The sequence below is a fragment of the Streptopelia decaocto genome (assembly GCF_964273445.1).
Source record: "Streptopelia decaocto genome assembly, chromosome: 2".
Classification (NCBI taxonomy): Eukaryota; Metazoa; Chordata; class Aves; order Columbiformes; family Columbidae; genus Streptopelia; species Streptopelia decaocto.
Window position 1 is genome coordinate 9,297,167 of NC_138655.1, and position 24,790 is coordinate 9,321,956.

General features: G+C 37.8%; 1 protein-coding gene across 1 annotated transcript in view; it reads left to right on the top strand.

The window, feature by feature from the left end:
- Window positions 1-3,541: 3,541 nt before the first annotated feature.
- The window catches only part of DNAAF11 (dynein axonemal assembly factor 11), a gene marked incomplete at both ends in the record, with an annotated part of 40,204 nt that continues 18,955 nt past the window's right edge, over window positions 3,542-24,790 (top strand). Inside the window, 10 exons of the mRNA XM_082046266.1 lie at window positions 3,542-3,551; window positions 6,830-6,997; window positions 9,831-9,908; window positions 12,014-12,186; window positions 13,155-13,354; window positions 14,504-14,695; window positions 18,038-18,115; window positions 20,756-20,821; window positions 22,316-22,385; window positions 24,523-24,618. Coding sequence (XP_081902392.1) covers window positions 3,542-3,551; window positions 6,830-6,997; window positions 9,831-9,908; window positions 12,014-12,186; window positions 13,155-13,354; window positions 14,504-14,695; window positions 18,038-18,115; window positions 20,756-20,821; window positions 22,316-22,385; window positions 24,523-24,618 — 1,131 coding nt within the window. The remainder of the gene's footprint in view (window positions 3,552-6,829; window positions 6,998-9,830; window positions 9,909-12,013; window positions 12,187-13,154; window positions 13,355-14,503; window positions 14,696-18,037; window positions 18,116-20,755; window positions 20,822-22,315; window positions 22,386-24,522; window positions 24,619-24,790) is intronic.

Consider the following 24,790-nt stretch of genomic DNA (forward strand, 5'->3'; position numbering starts at 1 on the left):
CCTTTTCACTATGTCATTATTCCCCAACAAAATTAAAGTCATGGATAATAGGCCTTGTCCTGAAAACCCTGCAGTTTTAAGGACAAGAAACCAATGTGATTATCCTGCTTCAGCACCTAACTTTGCCTCACGTGTGCTAGGCCACCAGGTTACGACCACGGTGTTCCAAACACCGGATCCCAATTTCTTCTCTCTGACTTACTGAATAGTTTAGCCCTGAGTCATAAACAAAGCTGTTCTTCACCAGAGGAAAACAAATCTCTCTGAGAGCTTTTCAGTCACTGGGATACAGAGAATACCTCTCTTATTCACCTCTCATGTGCAAAAGTACTTGCTCAAACAAGTAGTCCTACAGCCTGACTAAATTTGGCAAATCAGAAGTGTCCCACCCCAACAGATGGGAAGAGGGATGAGTTAACTTTGAGCGCGACACGCGCCCTGTCTCAACAGATGAGATCAGGTGTGAGTTAAATCTGGGTTAATTCTGTGTGGTTATGTGAAGTGAATGACAGACAATCACTCCAGGAGTCCAATTCAATTATGAGTTTACTAAAAGCATGTGTTGGAATACTAGATACAGCAATTAGTGGCTTGGCAAAAGTATAACAGCAAAAGTCCTTCTACGAATGGTGAATTGGCTTGTGCTGTCTACACAAGCATCTACCTTGTCCTCCCAAAGTAACAAAACCCAGTCATTTAAGACATGACAAGGTCCTTTGTTCTGCTAATGATGGGGGTGAAGTGCTTTAGGGTTGTCACAAAAACCTACATAAATACTGGTTATAACAAACTGGTTTAAATCAGGACATACAGGTCCAAGACTTGGGAGTGAAGTTGAGCCAGAGGTGGGGAAATGTGTTTGTACTTTTTTTTCTGCTATTATTTCTCATTATCATACTCTCTTTAATTTTCAAGAAATTAAATTAATTTCCCCAAGTGTAATCTGTTTTGTCTGTAACGGTAATTGGCGAGTGATCACCTTGTCTTATCTCAATCCATGAGCTTTATGTCATATTTTCTCCCTGTGTCTTGTTGAGGGTGAGTGAGAGAGTGGCTGGGTGGGCGGCTGGTGGCCAGCCAGGCTCAACCCATCACACCTTAGTATGCAGCAACTTAATACATTGAGGATTTTGGGTTTCTTTCTTCAGAACTATCATACAGAATCTCTGCAGAAGGGATGAAAACCCCCATGTTTTTAGCATAACAAAATAACATAGGTATTTCTGTGCAATACAATGTAGACACAGCAGTTAAAACACTGGACGCAGTAAGAACAAGATTTCTTCTTTGTGTTGAAATTGATTACCTGGATGGTATGACTGAGCTATGGTCTCAAGTTAAAAGTTAAAAGCCCGAGTAAAAGGTGCAGCTATAAAAGTCATTTTTTGAAGGGGCCTGCAATTTAATATGAAATAAATGGGTAAGTAGCAGAAGGCCTTGTCAGTGGCCCTTCTTTAATCTCTGTGGCTCTGTGGAGTGACCATGGGCCACACCATAGTGGTACCATCCAACCAGCTGCATAAAACAACCTTGTCTTCAGCATGGATTTGTTCCTTAGCCAGTCAGATAGACCAAGACAAGTAGTAGGGAGTTAAACTAAAGTGCATTAAGTACTTCTGCTCCTTTGTACCTCATTATTTCCACAAAACTTAGTAGCTTTAACTCAATGACCCCTCTTTTCTCCTACCTTCTAAATAGCAATACGATCAGAAAGTTGCACAGTGGCTGTGGAGAGTGCCACATGTTACATCAGAGGTAAATGATTTAACGAATTAATTTTTTCACTTTGAAAAATTCCTACAGTCTTGTTTAAAATTATATGTGAATTTTCTGTTAGCAGAAGATGACCTTTAGATTTTATTAGACCTTTAGGTTAATGAAGACCTATGTTAGCAAAAACGTGTGAAATACATACTGAGTTCCCTGATGTTTCCACTTGAATTCGGTGACAATTGTGCCAGTTTGTGTTCTGGAACAGAAGTTTCAGAGTCATTGATGAGAACTGGTACGAGGCTGTGATCAAGGCATGACATGGCAATGAACAGAACATCCGAACTTAAAAAGAAGAAAACAAGAGTTTAAACCTAGGTATGAAAAAACCCCCAACTGCATTATCTTGTGATCAAACGTACACTATGTTGGAATATTTCTCTCACTGCTGAATTGGACTGAACTCGAACTGGTGATTAGCAGGTCAGGATAAGATGAAGGAGTCTGTAAAGCTCCTTAATGATGTATTGAAATGTGTAGTCACATCCAGTTTCTCTGAGGTTTTAAGGTGCCTTAACTTCACCAGTTGGGGACCTAATTGGTATGTGAAGCAGTGCTACATCATTATATTAACTGCAAAACAGAAAATGTCAGACATGAGAGTTTCTGTAGCTGTTTGAGCAGCTTCCTGAGGCCTCCAGCCACCACTGTTACTCATTAGCTATGTTAGAAGGCAGCTCCACCAAAGTTGAAGTTATAGTACAGTAATGGCAGGAGAGAATCCAGAGAAACCTGCAGGAAGGTCTAGTATCTGTGTTCACAGCATGACAAATTTCATGCTGGTGTCTGAACTGATCCATGAATTAAATATATATATTTAAGATGTATTCTGAGGTGACAACCTGCGGGGAGAACTTCCCAGGTGGAAGGTGAAGGACAGGGACATTCCCTGTGTGTAAACATCACAGGAACAGGTTGATTCCACAGGCTGTGCCGCTGTATGATGGAAAACACATTTTTAGCCCAAAATGTGTTAGGCAAACTAGTTGATGAATAAGCAGGAGAAGAACTAAAATATCGTACAAGGGATAGGTGAAAGATACCTGCCTTTCATATATGATTGCCCAGGTAAAGAAAGGGGCCAGGAGCAGCTGGAGCAGTAGAAATCTTACTTCTGGATTATATGAAAGCCATCGAATCAAAGAATCATTTTGGTTGGAAAAGGCCCTCAAGATCAAGTCCAACCATCAACTTAATAATGTCAATAAGTTATATCCCTAAGAGCCACATCTATGCATCTTTTAAACACCTCCAGAGATGGTGATTCAACCACTTCCCTGGGCAGCCTGTTCCAATGCTTCACAACCCTTTCCATAAAGAAATTTTTCCTAATATCCAATCTAAACCATTCCTGGTGCAACTTGAGGCCGTTTTCTCTCATCCTATCACTTGTTATTTGTGGAAAGAGACCAACCCCCTCCACGCTACAACCTCCTTTCAGGTAGTTGTAGATAGTGTTAAGGTCTCCCCTCAGCCTCCTTTTCTCCAGGCTGAACAGCCCCAGTTCCCTCAGCCGCTCCTCATCAGACTTGTGCTCCAGACTCTCCGCAGCCTCGTTGCCCTTTTGTCCCAGGGCAGGCACACAAGCGCTGCCGGCTGCTCTGGCATAAGGACCAGCCGAAGCGGGTACAGAACAAGCACAAAACCCGATCGAACGCCGGGCCGTGCGGGCCCCGGGCGGGAAACCGGCCCCGCCGCCTCCCTCCCGTCCCGTTGCCATGGCAGCGCGGCGGCGTCCGGGGCCGGCGGCTGCGGGGAGCTGAGGGCGGCCATGGTGCGGAGTGAGTGTCGCCGAGAGCCGCTTTTCTCCCCTCCCCCGCACCCCTTCCCACCCCCGCACCCCCTCACTCCCCTCCAGGACCTGCCCCACTCCCTGACCGCCATGTTCCCTCTCCCCACATTTGCCCCCCTTCCCGCCATCCCCCCCCCGGCAGCCCCTCTCCCCTCCTGCCTCCCTCATTCTCCTCACCTGCCTCGATTGTCTGTTTTCCCTCCTCCCTGCTAATAACAAACCATTTTATTTCACCGAGCGCCACATAGAGGTGTGCTTGCCTCCCAAAATAGCCCAAGTGGGGATCCCCCGTGTGTGGGCAACCCCTACGAGGGGGCTTGGAGGGGGTTGATCTCTCAAGTAGCAAGTGATAGAACAAGAGGAAGTGGCCTCAAGTTGTGCCAGGAGAGGTTTAGATTGGATATTAGGAAAAAATTCTTCATGAGAAGGGTTGTCAGGCATTGGAACAGGCTGCCCAGGGCAGTGGTGGAGTCACCATCCCTGGAGGGGTTTAAAAGACGTATAGATGAGGTTCTTATGGACACGGTTTAGTGCTGGAGTTAGTTTAGGTTATGATTGGACTCGATGATCCTGAGAGTCTCTTCCAGCTGAAATGATTCTATGATTCTATGATTCTGTGATTCTATTCTATGATTCTAGATGCTTTCATGGGATGTCTCATGTCTGGGCCCAGAGCTGACAGCACTGTCCTTTCCCTTCTGTTATACATTTTCTACCTGACAATATGTATATATATATATATATATATATATATGGGTAGAAGTAGCCAATGCAGACGCTTTGTTGGAGCTGTATAAAAACCCTGAACAAGGCTAAAATATCCTATACTATTACTCATGAAGCCACAATCTTTTAGCGGTAAAGCGGTGTGATCTAAAAGACTGAGTGCTCACATTTATCACTCAGGAAAAAAAACTACTGAGGAATTCCTTTCCTCTATGGTCTTCTCTACAATCTGTTTTGATTGTAGATCATCACAGGGCTGCCAGTCCCTTGCTGGGCTCAAATATTGCTTTGGAAAGGGATTCCTTCGCTCTGCTTGGGGTTGGCAGGTGTCCTCTCCTGAAGGAGAACGGCTTCATCTCCTGAGCAGTGTGGTATGAATTTGAGTCTTAAAATGATGGTTGAACACTTTTCTGTAATGTAGGTTCCCCTGCTATTTCTTGATACACCTACAGTTGTTTATTCTTTCCATTTTGTTTAGTGCTTTCCTTCATATCTTCTCCTTTTTGAGTAAAACATGCCAGTTTTGGAAGCCCACCTATAAGATCTTCAAGATTGGTTGTTGCCTCCAGCTGACTGATGCCACCCGTGTTCCTGCTGTGTTCATGGGCTCACAGGAGCAGCTGTGACCTCCCAGGCCACTGGTCCATTCTCCTGTTACTGCTCACAACATCAGATAATCTTATTAATGAGAAGTAATGTTACAATGTGTTCTGTCAATGTCCTGGAAAAACCTTTATTTAAAATTTATTGTTCTCTCTTGCATGTTTTTTTTTTCCCTCATTCCTCTTAAATGAACTAGATAACAAACAAAATGTCAAATATTCACTCAGCTTCTTACAGCAGGTCCCAAAAATAGGTCTCTAAAGCTCCACTGCAGCTTCTATTGGGAATGATTGTCTCTGCTTTGCAAAATCTGTTAATGAGAGTGAACATTTTTGCATAATCACTGTAACAATCACTTCAATTTTCTTTTCATCAGCAAAGGGAAATCTGCCTGTAATAAAACTCTCTCCGGAATAGTTTGTACGACTTCTTTTTGTACAAAAGGTATAGAGCATCATGTTGTCTCCAGTGTGTATGTATGTGAATTGTGGGATATTGTTGTTTTCTTACTTAAAAATATCTCTTTGCACTGTCACTGAAACATCTGCCACATTAGTAAGCAGGCTACTTCTTTTAAATTTCCAATAGATTTGCCAAGTAATTTATTAGAAATGCCAACATTTTTTCATATTTTCTGTGAAGACTAAAATATTTAGTCACAATTATTGCCTTTTTTTTAATTATTTCTGTTTTTTCTATTATTTTAATCAGGTTTCATCAATGGGTTGTTGAAGGGAAGACAGCAACAAACCAGCCCAATGTGGTTATAAAGGAAAGACGCTTACCTTTCCTAATATGGTTTATGTGCAACCAGGATCATCTCTTAGATTAATATGAGCATTGCCGCTATATAATTCTGTAAATCATGTTAGATGAAACTCTGTTGAACAGGAAGGAGATTTAACCCTGGTACTCTGTAAACAATATAACATATGCAAAATCAGTTTCACCTCTTTCCCAAGGGCTGTAGGAAGAAGAGCTGCACTGGCATGTGTGGGTTTGGGTTTACTTATTTTTTCTTCAGAATCTTTTTGAAAGGCTTGCTGGTCTTTTTTTCTTTTTGGCTTTAACAATCATGAAAATACCTATGCTAATTCAATAAAACTCCAGGTTTTTAATCAATACTTCACTGCAGTTCAGTGCTTGTCAAGGAGAGGAAAATGCTGGTGCTTTTTTGGTGCAGTGAGCTGGAAACAAAATAATAACATCCAGCTCGAGGGTGAGCATTGGTCTTCTAGAATTTCAGTACCTTCATTATTCAGAGCCTTTTCAGTGTTTGAAAGATTTCCTGGCATTAAATATTACTATGGAATAGAGAGACCTGAACCCAAGTCTCTGGTGTCTTTGGGCCACTGAAACTCCTTTGCTGGGCTGCTAATGAGCTGGTAGCACTTAAGAAATACCCAGGATTAAATTTCATTCTAACATAAACATTTATTGGCATGAATTAGTTATGGCTTTGCCTCAAGCACTGGAAAAGCAAAAAATATCTGCCCACTTTCAGTATCTATTCTGCTTATTCCTCTGCACGTGGTGCTGGTGGAAGAATATGATGGCATACTGTAGTTAATTCACTTTTTGTGAACATCTGGCATCAGGAAATAAAAGCAGAATACACTCCATTGCTTGTCTACATGAAATAATGGACACTGGATTAATTTCTGCAAAGGTTCTATCGCACTTTTATGGAAGACTCATCAGTTTTCACATGGATTTTTCTAAATGTTACAGGTGACATGAGTGTGCTTCACAAATGATGTTTGCTATGGCAGAATGGGCTGAAGTTACTTGGCACTCGGTGTCTTTTCTAACACATTTTATTTCTGTTGGTGTATTTGATATGATGGAACAAAAGATTTTAATGATTTTGTAACTTGTTCATAAGTCAGATGGTGGAAAATTACTAAAGGGAGATTTGACATCTAATGTTTCTTTCAGTCACCGAAGACCTTGTTAGAAGACGTGCAGAACATAATGACTGTGAAATTTTTTCACTGGAGGAAATCTCTTTACATCAGCAGGAAATAGAAAAACTGGAGCATCTTGACAAATGGTGTCGAGATTTAAAAATTCTCTATCTTCAGAACAATCTAATTCCAAAAATTGGTAAGTGTTTTCTGGATATGTTTCTTTTAAATGGATTGGCATGCATAATTTTGAAATCAGAAAAAAGAAATTCTGTTAAACTTTAAGGGAATGTAGAGTGAGCAACGACAGAGAAGTTCCTTGTGGACCTGCTCCTACAACGTTGCCTTTCCCTGTCTCTTTGGTACATTTCTAAACAGCTCAGAAACTTGCAAGAGAAATTTTAAATGAAAAAGATAGTACTGAGATACAAGTCATTAGAATGTGAGTGTGGAACACCCTTTATTGATTAAAATCTCGTAAGTCAAGATATAACCTAAATATCCTGTCTTTTTGCCAAACAGGGCCAAACAGTTTCGGATATACTGTGGACTGTGATATCATAGGAGTAGCTCTCTTCATGCTCATTGTTAAATTTGTTTGTTATACAAATTTCTTAACAATGAAATAATTTTCATTCAGATAAAATGCTTTTATGCATAAAGTCTTAATGGTCTTCCAGCACCACAGGAGAGGTATAATTTCATATGGTCTGTGTTTTGTGGTGTAGCTTCATGTGTTTGCTGGGCTTCCTGCAGAGAGAGACACCAGACCTTGGGCCCTAGTTTGTAGATGAAGAATGAAAAGTCAGAAGTGTTGAGGAATTATATTATCCTATTTCTTTTAAGTTCTTTAAAAGGGGAAAAAAAACCCTCTAAAATTTTAGGGTGAAATTCTGTGCTCAGGACTTGTAGGCAAAGGCTTTACAATCTCTGGAGGGGCTCATCAGGGAACTCCTAGGGAATATCTGCACCAATAACATTTGCATTTCTTTGAGTGGAGGAATCTTCTCCCATAGAGAATAAGGCTTTTGAAACTGCTTTATGCTGTTTTGTCCCATCAAAAATGGGATAAAGTTGTTTTTCTCTCTTTTACTGTGTCCTTAGTAATGTACAAGACTTAACTAGTTGTTTTGTCAACACTCATACCTCCTCTAGGTTAGCACAATATATCATTTTACCATTCACATTATTGCTTTTTGGACACAAGATCTTTTCAGTAAACTCTTTTCCAAGACTTTCAATTTTTTTCTAACTGTAGGAATTGGAAAAGTATACAACTTTCTACTTTATATATTCTTGTGTAACCTAACAGCTTTCCAAGATAATGCCTTAGTAAATAATGATAATGATAACAATAATAATCACCATGTAAGCAGTGAACAAAAGGGCTGCCAATAGGGGTTGTGTTACAAAGTACTGAATTTGAGAAGCAATTCTTCCACGTGAATACCAACATGTCCATGCAGAGCACACAGCAGCTCCAGGCACACTTCAAAATATCCTAGCACAATAGTTTGTATTGATTCTATTGGGGTGTGTCTTTTTTCCTCTTAAAAAAGTGTTTATGCAACCCCCAAGATCTGACTTGCCTGCTAATCAGACAGCAAGTTGCAAGGTGCCCACTGTGTGAATGAGACCTGGCTCTTTCATGTTCTATAAATGGAAGAAAACCCACAAGATGCCATTGGCTTCAACATTTGTCTCACCGACATCTTCATGTGTGCAGGCACTGCCGGTACAGAAACACCATAAGTAAAATACACAACCAACCTAAGCTGCACAGGTCCTTACTGAGAAATTAATTTCATTGTGTCTGTGAATTATGAAGAAAATATTTCTTCAAAGTCTTAGCAAACTAAGTGGCAGGATTCATGTCACCAGACTTTTAGACACCAAAGTCTTAGACAGTTACCGTAGCCTCCCTTTATCACCAGTGTTGAAGAAAAGGCGTATTTTTGACCATGATTTGGTTCACTGGTTGCAGACAGTCAAATTAAGATATGATAAATTGCACCTTGAAGAGCTTATTTACTGGTTATAGAGGAGCCTGGATGCCTAACTCGGGTGCAAACTTCATCTGCTCATATTCCTTTGTTTGTCGCAGCAGAGACAGTTTGTATAGAAGATAATCAGTGTGAATTGTGAATTAGAGTTTGGGATAAATTCTATGATTTTGTAGGACAGGTTTTCCTGTCAGATTTTCAAAACTTCTGGTGACTGGGGAGAAATTGGTGGACTGTAACATGAGTTACACCATGTATTTTGTCTCAGATTTATATCTCTGACCTGTGCATCATGTATCTCAATGGTAGTTGCATTTTTCAGACATTTTTGGGACTGATGAAGAGCGTTGCTACCCTGTTCCCTCTTTACCCCCGTTCTGTATTCAAGGGAGAAATCCTACCATTCCTACGCACCCCTACACATTGTGAACCTGCTGATTTCAATAGTTCATGGTGAAAATAATACAGATTAGATTCCAGATTAGGAGGAGGGGTATGTGTGTGTGTTTGTTGTTTTGTTCAACCTGAAGCCATATAAATTCTTATTTGTGCAACTTTTAAAAAGTGAGGAGAAAAAGTAACTTGTATTAACCCTGTGGATAAAAGATCTTTAAAAAATAAATATATACTAAAGAAGCCAATCTTTTCTGTATAAGTGAGGGTAAAACTCTAATTTTATAAAGCTTGAATAAGTATAGCCTGATCCTCTCAGAGTTTCATGACAAATAAAACGCTTTTTAGCCCACCATCACGCATTATGTGTTTTGTGTTTTATGGATTTGTAATAAAAACCAAGTGTTTATAACCTTCCTTATTTCTTTCTACATGTTTAAATTCTTGTTTTCGGATAACTCTTTGATGTTTGTCTTTTCAGTAGTATTAAAATATTAATGCCCAGTATTTTGATAAAAGTTCTGATTTGTCCTTCCTGTTTTTCTCCTTTTTTTTTTTTTTTGAAGTAAGCAAGTAAAATGCTAATGCCCTTTCCAGTGAAGAAAAGTGAAATAACAGACCTATGTTTTGTTGCAGAAAATGTGGGGAAACTGAAGAAACTGGAATATTTAAATGTAGCTTTGAACAACATCGAACGAATTGAAAACCTAGAAGGTCAGATTTTAAACACAACATTTTGCCTTTTCACATTGAAACGCATTGTTGTGACTTAGTGTAAAAGAGCGTGGAAACCGGTCCATATGTCCACTAGTAAAGGTGCTTTGTTGAAACTCAGAAAGAGCCTTTTTGTGTACAGCATTCCAACAAAATCACAGAATCACAGAATCGACTGGGTTGGAAAAGACCTCAGTGATCATCAAGTCCAACCCTTGGTCCAATTCCAGTCCATTGACTAGATCATGGCACTAAGTGCCATGTCCAATCTCAGTTTAAAAACCTCCAGACAAATGCTTCTTTTAGCAAATGCTTCCTACTGCTGCAGTTTAGTCATTGAACTGTGTTTTATTAACATTAACTGTGCTTTGCTAACATTAACTATGTTTTGTTAACATTAACTGTGTTTTAACTCCGTTTTTCCTTACTCTCTCACCAGTGTTGGCAGCTCTAGTCTTTAATACTTTACAAAGCAGGAATCCAAATTTTTCATTAAATTGGTATTTCCTCACTGTAAAGATAAGATAATTTATTGTCCAGGTTAGCTGGAGCAATGTGATTTTTTTTTAATGCTATGCAGGCTGCAAAAATTCTCTCTTGTGTAATGTTCAGTAGCCACCTGCAGCAACCAAGTGTCACAGACAAGAAGGTTCTTCTCTGCACAGGTTGTATTGGCAGATTGGGGGGGCTTTAGAGTCTTTCAGATGTTTCTTTCCGTTGTCATTGCTTGAACTCCTGTTTGCGTTTAATCCTTTATCCTGTCACTCTAATTACATGTGCAAAGATCTAGTGCTTTCCAAGACCAAAATCTAAGACTTAGAGCCACCCATAAACACATTCCATATTACTTGAATAATTTCTGACTTATTTTCTTTCTGTTTCTTGATTCTGATCAGGCCAGTTGCTGTATCTTTAAAATGTCCACCTTGATAAGGGAACAATTAAAAACAAAAGGCTTTTTGTTTGGTTTGGATTGGTTTTTTTTGTTGTTGTTTAAGTCTACAACCTGATTCAAGAGGATGACTTCAAACAAATAATATAAATAAGCAATTAGGCTAAACACAAATTTGTAGAAGTTGAAGAAATGGGTGGCACATTACATGTCTGGCAATTTGTTGAGAATCTTGCATCTGTTTTCATGCCAGTAAATGTTACGTTCTTCTGTCAGACTGCATTATTTATTACTGTGATTTGTTATTTGCTAGGGAGCCAGAACCTCTGTGGATGAGGCTGGCAAAAATTTGGATTATTTAAATCCCATAATAAATCATTTTGAGTTATTTTCTTTCAGCTCCATTATGCATAAAATACTTGCCAAATAGACCTGAGAAGGACAAGAAGTGACTACAGTGATGAGCACCAAAGTTGAGCTTGCTCTTAGCTAAACTTTTTTAACCTTAGAGTCAAGATTCTGATTCATAGTCAGATTATGATAAAAGGAGAGGCTGATAAATTTGTGATCCAGATTTCCCAGAGCATTTTGTTGGCTAAATTAGAGTGTCTGTTTATAATGAATTGTTTTGTTTAACAAACAACGTTTTTTCACTAGTATGTACAATTTAACCACTAATAAAGTATTTGCAATGGTAGCTGAGTCCATAGTGTGGAAAACCTCATTTTGACTTGCAGTATATTTTTAGAAAACCTTGTCTCTACACTTGAATAATATTAGCTAAGGTTAACAGTACACAGAAATGAAACCCACAATTGATCTTGCTCTCCTGCAGAATTACACACTCTTTTTTAGCCATATGGTGAAGATTCAGTTATGGAAGGGGAACATTTAATAGCTCATCTAGTACAGAAGCACCGATCACAAAGTTTTGATAGTGATAAAACCAATAATAGCTTTTTGATATTTTGTACTTTATTGAGGTTTTTTTTTTTCTAGAAATACTGTGAGCTCATAAACTTAAGTTGTGAGTCACTCTTTCACTTGTGGCTTGGAAAAGACGTATTCTGATAGGATGAAATTAGTATTTATATAGACAACAAATGCAGACAGTTTGATATCCGTGTGTGTGTGAGTCTGTGTGCACATTTATGGTGTATATCATGCGTACATTTATGTTCTGGACAAACTGAGTTACATTTCTTTCAAACAGGCTGTGAAGAACTGAAGAAACTTGACTTGACAGCAAATTTCGTTGGTGAACTCTCCAGTATTGAGGCTCTAAAATGTAATATACACCTGAAGGAGCTGTTTCTAGTGGGTAACCCATGTACTGAATTTGAAGGTTATAGACAATTTGTGGTGGCAACTCTTCATCAGTTAAAAGTAAGATTTTTAAAATTAAATTCATATCCAAAACAATAACCAGCATTGTTGAACATACTAATCCCAAATGAAATAAATGCCTGTGGCAGGAAAAGTTGGAACATTTTTCTTATTGTCCACAGGAAATTAAATTCTATTCTGAAGAATAAGTGGCAACAGTAAATAGTGTGATAATTAGTTCATTTTTTATTAAATCACATGTATTTGTTAACTTTTCTGTCATTTTCTTTGGAGATCCTTAAATAAAGCACTGAAAAAATAAACACACTGTACAGTTCTGACTTTCTTGTTATTTGTTTTTATATACACAATATATTTTAAAATTATTTTCATGATTGCATCAAGTTGGTACCATACCAACAGTATGTACCAAACCAACAGTGTAAGGCAGTATAAAGACAGAAAATGATATAAAAATGTACTATATTGCATTGACTGTAAATAGATACTTTGAGGTTTTGTGTAATGATGTACTGAGGTAATTATTTCCTGCCATCAACACTGACAATCCCAGTCCTGAAATATACTCCCACAATTTCCCTTGGAGAAGCACAGACTCTTACGTATTAAGAGTCGATTCAACTCACTTAGTTGGCAATAAACTAACACATGAAAACAAATAGTTTTTTAATAGTCTCATGAGCTGAATCAAGGTCAGACAAACATCAGGAATGGCTGAAGGGACTCTCTCTGCTACATACTCTAATAAGACCAATGGCAATTTCTGGAAAATACAAAAAGCAGCTCCCAGACACATGAAACCATTTTCAGATCTGAATCTAAACTTACTATTAATTCTGTTTGATATAATGTAACTTACATAGTGCTATGGAGGATGGAAAGGTGTATTTTTAATCTTCTAAAAAAAGTAATTTATCACAATTAACATACAGTCTAATGCTTGGATTGATTTGAATCTGTTTAAAATTTCTCATATATCTTTACTGATTTATTTTCCCTTTGGGAAGTGTTTGGATAGTAAAGAAATAGAAAGATCAGAGAGGATTCAAGCACTTCAAAACTATCCAGAAGTGAAGCAGAAAATCAGAGAACAGGAGCAAGCTTATCTTCTCAAACGGGCCAGAGAAAAAGATGAGGCTCAAAGGAGGATGCAAGAAAGAGAAGACAAGAAACAAAAACAAATGGAATCTAAGCTTGGATTTTACAGGTAAGAGTAAGCAACAACAGTTTGTGAGTAAACAACATTCTTCTCTTTCTCCATCAAGAATGTAGTTTTTCCTCATTAGATAGTTTATACAATTCCAATTAAATATTTTTGTTTGTCTTTTTCGTTGATTCTAACAGAGTTATTTCTCCTCATGAATGTTACCTCTACAGAAAAATATAATAATCTACAAACATAATTAATTAATTAATTACTGACCTGCAGATAGTACAATAGAATTTTTGTCCCAAAACTCCAAGCTAAACTGTCCGGGTGCCAAAATAGTGTAAATGACAACTTGTTTGAGGAGAACAGCTGCAAATTATGATTTAGGGTAATGTAGGGGTCCAGAGAAAGCACATGTTCACCTGTGATTTCTTTTGCTTTAGCATTACTAGATATGAAAACTGAAATGGAATACTGCAGATCTTTTGAGATGTAAAAGGGCGGAGTGCTGATATCAATGCTTTTTATACCAAATATCACTGAGGTTACCTAGAGACCAGAAAGATTTTTGTTTGGCGTCATCTTCCACTGCATTTGCCATCCATCTTACTTTTAATGTAATAGAGTCTGAGTTCCATGGAGCTGGCTATAGAACTTTGTCCTCATAGATAACAGCTGTATCATAAATTTAGTTTTCTCTCTATATTGATAATGAATTTTTGAAGGCTACAGTGCCTTTGGACTGGGGGGAAAATTATTCAAGTTCTAAGATGGCACTGGAGGAGATGCCTAAGTAAAATGTTGCTACCCTATACATTTCTAATCTACTGTTGACTGCTGTTGGGAATACTTAAACATCACATGGACTGAGGGTTTTTTTCACCTGGAAGTTGTGAATATATCTGAAAATTCTGCTCCTAAAAAAACCTGTTGAGCTACCTATCAGGGTTTTCAGAGAGGCAGAACCATAATATCACTTCTTAGTAAAGTCAATCGAAAATATTATGTCGAAATATGTTTTGTTGATTGATGAAAGAAGCAGAGCAGACAATGTTGTCCAAATCCAGAAGATACTGTTCTTGGTAGCAATCATACAGCTATTAGTATTGGGTTAAAAAAAAAAAATATTAATGGAAGAATTCATTAGCAAGTAGTGTTACTTTTCCTTCTTTTTGTTGGGATAATGTTCCATGTGATCTTATGCAGCCCAGACTCCCCACAGAACAAAGAAAACCATCAGGCAGAAGGACACAGAGAACAAGAAACATGGAGAACAGTTGAAGATGAAGATGAAGAAGACAGAAGATTTTGGGAGGAGCCTACACCATATACTCCAGAATCGAGATTAGAAACTCACAGATATCTTGAAGAAAAACGGAGAGCTAAAGAAAATACAAGGTATGTTTTTGTTTTAATACACTCTATGAATTGAGGAAGGGGAAATTTTCAAAGAAGCAATGTAGAGGTAGGTGACTGCCTCACATTGAATACTACTAAGAACTGGCAGCTTAAATCCCTGTTTCCTGTGCAAACATGCTTATAAAATTTAAATAAAATATTCAGATTATTCATTTTTCTAACATTTATTTATGATACCATTCATCTTGTTTTTCTTCAAATAGAGTTTTTAAATGTAATTTTTCAACTCAATTTTATGGACTTCAGAAATTTCACGTTTCTGTTAGGTAACGAATATGCTTCATTTAGTTCAATGTCTGATATTCTTGCTAAAGGCATTTATCAGGAATGCAGGTTGCATTATATAAATGCCCTACAGGCCATCTTACAAAATTTTTGCACAAGTGACATTTCAGGCACCTTTTCTGTGTGTCTTAGATTTTTTTTCGTGTACTTTATAAAAAATATTAGTCCTGAGTATTAAAATTCTTCATATTATCTATGCTGTTAGACACAGAGAATGTGAAAATGTCAGGGCTCTGAAAAGCTTTTAAAACTTTCTGAAGTTGCCACTGGTTTTGCTGACCATGGAAAAGTAATACAGACACAACCAAAAAAGTTTTATTACTGCTGGCTTATCAGTACCACAAACATTGTAAGGAATGTCCTTTTTTTCTTTTCCTTATGTAAAAGCCCTTGTACCAGATCACAGAATCACAGAATCGACTGGGTTGGAAAAGACCTCAGAGACCATCAAGTCCAACCCTTGGTCCAACTCCAGTCCATTGACTAGATCATGGCACTAAGTGCCGTGTCCAATCTCAGTTTAAAAACCTCCAGGGACGGCAAGTCCAGCACCTCCCTGGGCAGCCATTCCAATGCCTGACCACTCTCTCTATAAAGAATTTCTTTCTAATATCCAGCCTAAGTTTCCCCTGGCAGAGTTGAGCCCATGCCCCCTTGCCCTATTGCTGACTGCACAATATATTACTAACTGCACGATATATTACTGGCTGTTCTATTTAAGGACATGCTTTCAGAAAGATTTATCAAGCCTAAGTATTGAAAAAGTCTGTCCTAGGGAACTCTCCAAGAAATCTGGAGGTCTGCATAACTTGTTGCCAGTGTTAATTCAAGGTCCAGCACTTTCCCAGAAGAACTACAGTGAAACCCAGATTCTGGATACTTGGAGTTTTTCTGTATTTGGGGATGCTTTGCTCTAGTCAAAAGCAAATGTGTTCCAAATGCTTCCCTCTAAATATTCAAGGAGATTCCAAAGAGCATTACAATAAAGATAGAATAATTCCTTTCTGGATTTTTTCTAAATTTCTAAGGCAGTAAAAAATCCTTTCACAGTCCATTGGGTTATGGTGGTGAGATTTTTGTTGGGTACCATGAGAAAGGTGAGAACAGAAAAGTGCCCCTGAGAGCTTCACATCAGCCTTGCTAGCGGGCAGGAGCAGAAATGTAACTTTAACATAAGTTACCCAGTATAAAAGGATGTTTATTCTAGTATAAGATTGTCAGGAACTTAGTCAGACCAATGCGAAATTTGAAGCTATCTATGAGATGTTCACACACGTTAAATTTGCCAGCTGGGGTGTAGTTGGACAGTTGATAATAAACTGAGCAGCTTTGGCTAATACCAAATAAATGAGTGGATACCTGCATTTCATCGAAAGAAAATTCAGACAAGTGTAAAATCAGTTGCAGCTGAAAGGTGCACAGGATCTCCTTTAGCTGCTTGTTGCAGAACAAGGACTTTCATCTCACAAAGGTAAACAAGTTATCTTAAACACTAATGATTCTGACACAACTGAATTTGCCTTAAAATGATCCACATGGACAGACAGATTTAGTCCAGAAACAGGTTATTAATAGCTAAGAGGTGATAGGATACAATTTCTTGAAACATTTCTGAAAACTGCATCTTTAGAGCAGAGTGGTTGTTCGTTTGCTTTGCATTCAAGTGTCAAGACTATTCAGCTGTAGAAACTAGAGCCCACAAATCCTACATCAAAGTTCTGATTTATAGTATTTATACTATAGAATAGTATTTAACACACCGAGAGTTGTGAATCTTTCCTGAAGAGTTATTGTTTTGATGTAGTCATTCTGGTAGCTTCACTTGAATTTTTGTATTTCTTCTTCAAATCCATTGTATTTATAGACCAAATATATATATATATATATATATATCTTACCCAAGGTGATCTAAACCTTATATACTTTATTTCCCTTATTAGTGATTTACCTTTAGTGCTCTCTTAATCTTGAACTTACAGTAAGAAATTACTTCAGGAAAAGAAAAAGCAACGTATTGCTGTTGTCTTTTTGAGAAATGTTTTTTTAATATGCCAGCTGAAGTAGCTGTATACAATATATTGACCAGCTAAAGAGTGAATTAATGCAAACTGATAATTACAGTGCTGCATTTTTAAATAAAACATAGCCTTTTTTACATAGGTGCAAGCAGATTTTTCTTTTTCATGTTGCTAAGATTCCTTACTCTTCCTTCCATTTATACAGGAAAATGCCAGTACTACAGATTTTAATGATCTTACAGTGATTTGCTTTGTTGTGGCAGATACATTTAAGGTAGTTCGTTTATTGCATTAAATCAAAGTCAGATGTAGTTTCACTGCTGATAGCTGGACATTTGTAGTGAAGATTAAAGTCTCCATCAGTAATATGTATTACATTTTTTGAAGGAAGAACACAACAAAAAATCTAATAGATGCATCAACAAATAATCTATATTTATGTACTTTAGTCATATTGTATTCTATTTGGTGCTATTTGTAATCTTTTGATGATTAAAATTCTTTTTACTGGTGCAGAATAGTGACTAACAAATATGCTATTTAGAGATAAGCCAAGCATTTGTTCAGTAAAAGTAATTAAGTCACATGAATAAAAATTTCCTTTAGGATTGCTTGCATGTACATCAAATCAGTTAACAATAATGATATGTCATGATTAGTAGGACCATTCATAACCAAAAAAACATCCCATTGCATATGTTTAAGCAATCCGCTGACTTCTTAAGATACACCAAATAAATTTGATATATTTCTGTTTGATAATGGTCATTGTGACATGCAGAAGTTATTATCAATGTAAGATGTGATTTTAAAAAGCATTTGCTCACCTTTAGATGATGCTTTTAATGTATGATTGGACACTTGATAGGACCTGTTTTGTTCCTGAAATAAGTTGTATCCCTAACATCAAATACCAGGTAATTTTTGCCTCTTGCCTTCCGCTGCTTCCTTTTTGCTGTCACACATAAAAACACCAGAATGTGAAATTCTAAACCATTTTTCTTTCTGTTTTGTTAAGGGAATCAAAAAAGAGAGAGAAGCCTCCTCGGACATTGGTCACTGCAGAAGGAAAAGCTCTGAATGTGAATGTTCCTAAGTATGTAAGGTTAAGATGTTAAACAGGGGAACCCCTTTATAGTTAATTTGGGCAACTATTTCAAGATGTGTGACCATACAAAGAGACATGACAAATTCTTGTTGTATTGCTGGTGGAGAAAGTGACTTCTAAAATTATATTCTGAAGCTAGAAAAATAATTAGTTTTCAGTGAGTAATGTATTGAAGGCTATTTAATTGAACATCTTAGTTTCTGATGATTGAAGAACTTGGTTTTGCATAAAAGATACAAGATGTTTTATTCTTTTCCTTTCTATGGTAGGTCTCTCTTTGAGCATCTTGCTAAGAGTGCAAAAAGTTTAACCTGTTTGATTATTGAAGATAAATGTGTATGAGTAGCCACTTTAAATGTGGAAAACTACATCTAAATAATATTTCTGGACAAAGTCATTCTGTCCTCTCATGACAGATGTAAAACTGGCAGAACTGGGAAGATTCATTCACTTCTATGGCATGAAGTCCATTGTCACTGAATGAGGTCTCTAGTAACAGAGGCTGGTGATACCAGGAAGTCTCTTGTATTTTAACGTTGACAAAGGCACCTGGATATTCGAGTGTTTTGGAATGAGTTTCCAGGGATATCAGCCATGCATTACCGTTGGTTTCACTTAGACCGAGCTTTACTTTCCTAAAGGAAAACAGGAGACGAAGACAGCAAACATTGTTTCCTTAGAAATGGCTCCCCAAAGAGCCTCAAAAAGTGGCCTGTGGCCACTCACATCTGCTCTCCTCTGCATAAGTTTTTCCATCTTTAGATTGATTTAGCTGTGTAATCAAAGCTAAGAACATGCTTTTTGTTAGCATGATGAATGCTTTCTAAATCCTGGAAATTTATAAATCCATGTAAACTCAAGGAATTTGAAAACCAACATTACAGGATCAGTGCATAATATTCAGTCATAGAGGGAAAATTAAAGGTAGTGTCAGAAGAGCTCATGTTTATTCCATCTGTAGCAGAAGATACCAGTGTTGACTGAAAAAAATCTTAAATAATTTTCTAGTTCAAAGGTGACAAGCCTAAAATAGTTCAAATCTTGTGTTAGTGGAATTTTATGATGCCTGCAAAAAGCAGAAACCTGTAGAATAAAGCTCTAGCTATGGTTTTTTAGAAGGAGTACAGTCCACTAGAGTTCACTGTTTTTGTCACCTGAATTTTCTGGATTAGAATGTAGGCTGCGGATGTGCACACGTAAAGCCAGATCGATGAGCAGTTTTTGTCATGGCTTCCTCAGGAATCTCAGAGCTCTCCAGTGCAATCTGGCAGCGTATTGGAGAGACAGAAACAAAGAGATACAAGCAGGCAGACGGTGTTCTCCAAAGTTTTTGTTTCAATGTGAAAGTACGATGTCCATAGCCATGTCCAAGCTTCTCTGAGGTTCTTTTGGAAGGTTAGCAAGAGGAATGGCTGCACCCTAATGAGAACAGACTATTTCTCTTCCTCAATTCTACACAAGCTACCTTCTAGATTTTTTTTTTTTTCCTCTTTTTCACCCTTCATGTTTAGTGAATTCTCAAAATTTGTGAAGCAGTAAGAGAAAAAGTCATGAGTGGGAAACAAAGTTGTCTCATATTCTTTGCAGTTTTCCATTAAAAAATACATGCAAACTAAAAGCTCCATAAGCTTTGTTGCGAGTTGACTGTAATAGAATTATAGGAAAGCAAAGAATTAAAAAGTATATCTGGCAAATATTTTTATTGCTGAAAAAATGTATCATCTAAACTGACACTGTTTGACCTTCTTTCTGTTTTTTGAACCCAGATCGTTTAAGTATCTTAATGTCACCAAAATATTCCAGATAGATTACATTAAGCAAAATCCTCTCATTTTATACTAATAATGAATTTATTAAAATCTTCTTATTTATAGGTGGGTTTTATTCTGTTCTTTCTCTACTTTAATACATGTGAAAAGTTTGAGTATATGAGCAGAACTTGGAAGACTAGACTGAATCTTCTTACGTTTGTAGTAGTAGATGTTGTTTTCAATTTATAGGTGGTAAGATCTTTCAGAGATTTAAGAACTCAGCCAGTAGATCACAAACGTGCAGCTAATACAACCTACAGGCTCATTTTCAACAAATATTATAAAGCTTGTAGAATTAAGGATACTGTGCAAATCATGTTTAACTTTGGAAATGCACAGGCAGATATTTGTCCTCTAGGCAAATTAATTTCTACCAAGAAAGATGCAATTTTGATAAGATTAGAATTACCAAGCTCCAGACTTTTCATGCTTTTTATTAACTGCTTTTTTCTTATTATTCTTATTTCTTATTAACAAGCAGATGTAGTAGAGGAGACAGATCTCACCAGCAGATGTCTCTCTTTCTGCATTGACAGACTGATCTTAATTTTAACCAACCTTCAGCAGTATTTTTTGTTTGTTTGTTTCTTGTGGTTGGGTGGGGAAAGCAGAAAACAAAAGTAAGAATGACTTTGATTCAGTTGCCAGTATTTCTTTCTGGGCATGAGGAAAATTGCTACTGTTCCTAAAATGATCATGTAACACATCATCTAAATGGTATTTGTATTAATCTACAATTGTTAGCAGTTGAATTTTAAGTATGCTTATTCACTCCAATTGTGTTTATCCTGGAGGTGTTTCTTGTCATTATTACCAGGCTTAATTTCTCTCTGAAAGATGATGAAGAAAACAACCAGCTGATCTTGGATCTTGCTGTCTACAGGTCAGGTTTTTTTTTCCCTCTTAATTTTTACCACAGTGTTTCAAATATACTCCTCTCTGTAATAGGGACTTTTAAAGAGGAAAACAAATAATGTAAGGGGTTATTGAATCAGTCTTGAAGCCAGTGCCAAAGCTAAATAAACCAAAGACCCTTCAGAATGTTCTGTTACCCCTGAATGACTGTGTCCAACAGTTCTTCTTGGAACTGATGTTTTCTGCAGCCCACGGGCAGGTTTCCTCCACATGTGTCCTTTTATGCTTATGTAAAATCTTTTCCATTCTTCATTTTCAGATTAGGGTTGTAGGATATGGGGTTTTTGCCCATTCTCTGTCCCCAGCAGTACTCTAGGGCAGTTCACCTCCCTCTAGTTAAATTCTACACCTCCCCAAGACAGAGTAAGGGTAGCCTAGTCCTACTTTCTTTGTTTACTGGAAGGAGCCCATGGCCCAGGGCATTTCCCAAACTGTGCCAGGGCATTGCCTGGAAAAAAAATACCTGAACCAAGCCAAAATATGACAAGGAAACAACAATTTTATAGTATATACTGCTAAGCAGTACAGTGGCCTTGCCTATACTTCAGGAAGGGGCTGGAAACCCAGAAACTTATGTGTAACAGGAACTTAGAATAAAGCTTGAACTGGTTTTATATCATGGAAACACTATTCAGGTCAGCTGTCCTTCCCTTAAAGCTCATTGATTTCCCTCAAAAGAGGCCTCTTCCATGTTTCTAAATTATAAGAAGATTTTTTCAAGCCTCTATTCAGGCATAATAAAATGCTGGATATGTTGTAATGCTCTGTGCCTACTTGTAAGAAATGCAAACTAAAAAGTTTGAAAAATTCATCTGAGAAGTAATATTATAAAAGAAGGGAAACAGGGAATATGTGCTTGTGCATTCACTAGTAGATCACAGGAACATGGATGGATGTGTCATCTCATGAAGAGCAGATATTAAAGTGCTGCTTTTACACGTCACAAATTTTGTTTGACAGTAGTGAAATTTAAACTTACTGTGTCTTCCGTGAGTGTAAAGTATTTCTATTCATTGTTTTCCAGAAAATTCTGTGAAAAAAAAGAACTCTTCTTATAAATTTACTACTTAAGCCTTCAGAGAGAAAAGTAGCAAAATACTTCCACAATTTTAAATAGCAAATAGGTTAATTTTCATATTAACATAAAGCACTAAACTAATAAAAGAAAAACCTTTTCATTTTTCCAGAAAGGTTTTGAATTCTTGCAGTTATACAACAGCTGATGTAGCGGACTTGACCAAATTTAGATGTGATTTTAACTAACGTTTGTGAACACGCAGGAAGATCATGTTTTCTTCCAAAGACATTAAATCCTAATAATATTTCATATAACTTAATAAGTGAAATTGAAGCTTGCAGTTTATGAACGATGAAATAATCATTTAAGAGCTACATGGTCTGCACTCCTTATTCACTGGACTGTATTTTAGATTGATTAATTTATTTATATTTCCTTCTGAAGACATTTGGACTCTTCTCTGCTTGATGTTGATGTCCAGCCAACCTACATACGAGTCCTGGTGAAGGGAAAGGTCAGTATTTTCTTACTACATTGGTTTCAAATCAAGAGTTAATGCTTTCCAGAGTTATTCAGTGGACTCTGGATCTGACTTCTATGAGTTACCAACCATGTGCACCTGTGCAGGAAAAATGTTCTTTCATACTTGCAGTATTTTGGACCACACATACACTGTGGAACTCCTAACCAGAAGATATGCAAAGCCTTCAATGAAACCTTGCTCTCTCTTTTTCTTTCTCTCCCTCTCTTTTCTTATTCCCCATACACGGTGCACCATAACTCACTTAAGAACAGAGCTTGCTAGTTGCCCTAGGCTAGAATTTAGCAATTCATAATCTGGAATTTATAGCTGACAGAAACAAATGGATGTATAGTCTTTTGAAAAGGCATTTAAAATGTCATTCCAGTTTTCTCTCTTCTCAGTGGTTTTAATTTTGTCATCAATTTTTTGAAAACTTCTAAATACTTAAACAGTAAACCAAAAATCCCTATTTTTTACTGTAACAACTGCATATGCAAAACTTCAAATTTCCTTTACTTCTGAAATAGTCTGGATAATCTTTCTCATTTAATTGCTAATATAAGTCAAGCATCATTTTATAACCTTCTTTAGAAATGTCACTTCAGGAATGACAGCAATTCAGGAATAAACATATGACTATACTTGTAAGTAAAAGCTGTTTAGCATGCTAATCATTTATTAGGATTAGTAGTAGTACATATAAAGTGAGAGGATTTAGACCTATACTGTCCTTAAGATCAAAGGCACAGGCAAGACAACCAATCAGGCCCAGTCAGCATGGGTTTATGAAAGGCAGGTCCTGCTTGACCAACTTGATCTCCTTCTATGACAAGGTGACTCACTTAGTGGATGAGGGAACAGCTGTGGGTGTTGTGTGCTTAGATGTCAGTAAAGCCTTTGACACCATATCCCACAGCATCCTCCTGGAGAAGCTGCAGCTCATGGCCTGGATGGGTGTTCTCTGCGATGGATAAAGAACTGGCTGGAGGGCCAGGCCTGAAGAATTGTGGTGAATGGAGCCAAATCCAGCTGGTGGCCAGTCATGAGTGGTGTTCCCCAGGGTTCAGTATTGGGGCCAGTTCTGTCTAATCTCTTTATCAATGATCTGGATGAGGGCATTGAGTGCACCCTCAGTAAGTTTGCAGATGACACCAGGGTGGGTGGGAGTGTTGATCTCCTGCAGCGCAGGAAGGTCATACAGAGGGATCTGGACCAGCTGGATCAAGAGACTGAGGCCAGTTGTATGAGGTTTAACAAGGCCAAGTGCCAGGCCCTCCATTTGGGTCACAACAACCCCACATAACATTACAGGCTTGAAGAAGAGTGGCTGGAAAATGCCTGGCAGAGAGGGATCTGGGGGCGTTGATTGTCAGTGGCTGAACATGAGCCAGTGTGTGCCCAAGTGGACAAAAAGGCCAACAGCATCCTTCCTGGCTTGTATCTGGAATAGTGTGACCAGCAGGACCAGGGAAGTGACTGTCCCACTGTACTTGGCACTGGTGAGACCCCACCTTAAATCCTGTGTTCAGTTTTCGGTCCCTCACTACAGGAAATACATTGAGGTACTGGAGAGAGTTCACAGGAGGGGACGAAGCTGGTGAGGGGCCTGGAGCACAAGTGTGATGAGGAGCAGTTGAGGAAACTGGGGCTGTTCAGCCTGGAGAAAAGGAGGCTGAGGGGAGACCTTATCACTGTCTACAACTACCTGAAAGGAGGTTGTAGCATGGAGGCGGTTGGTCTCTTCCCATAAATAACAAGTGATAGGACAAGAGGAAATAGCCTCAAGTTGCACCAGGGAAGGTTCAGATTGAATATTAGGAAAATCTTTTCCACTGAAAGGGTTGTGAAGCATTGGAACAGGCTGACCAGGGAAGCAGTTGAGTCACCATCCCTGGAAGTGTTTTAAAGACATGTAAATGAGGTTCTTAGGGACATGGTTTAGTGCCAGTATTAGGTTATGATTGGACTCAATGATCTTGAGGGGTCTATTCCAACCTAAATGATTCTATGATTCTACGATAGTGATGTTTCTATGTGTGTCTGTCCAGGTAAAAAAAAAAAAAAAATATATATATATATATATATATATATTAGCATTATATACTTCAATGCCATTATTTTCTCATAGCCATTTCAGCTTGTTCTCCCTGAAGAAGTGAAGCCAGACAGCAGCTCTGCTAAAAGATCACAAACAACTGGTCATTTAGTTGTCAGCATGCCAAAGGTATGTAAAATAATCTGAGGAGGTATCATACAAACATACTTAAAATGTTGTGAGTACTTTGGGGATGTTTCTGAGTTACAGGTAACATCTGGCTGCCTAAAGTTATTCAGTCTAGTCTTTCCCATCAGGACATATTTTCCAAAGAAGGAACATTCCAAAAAGACAATTTAAT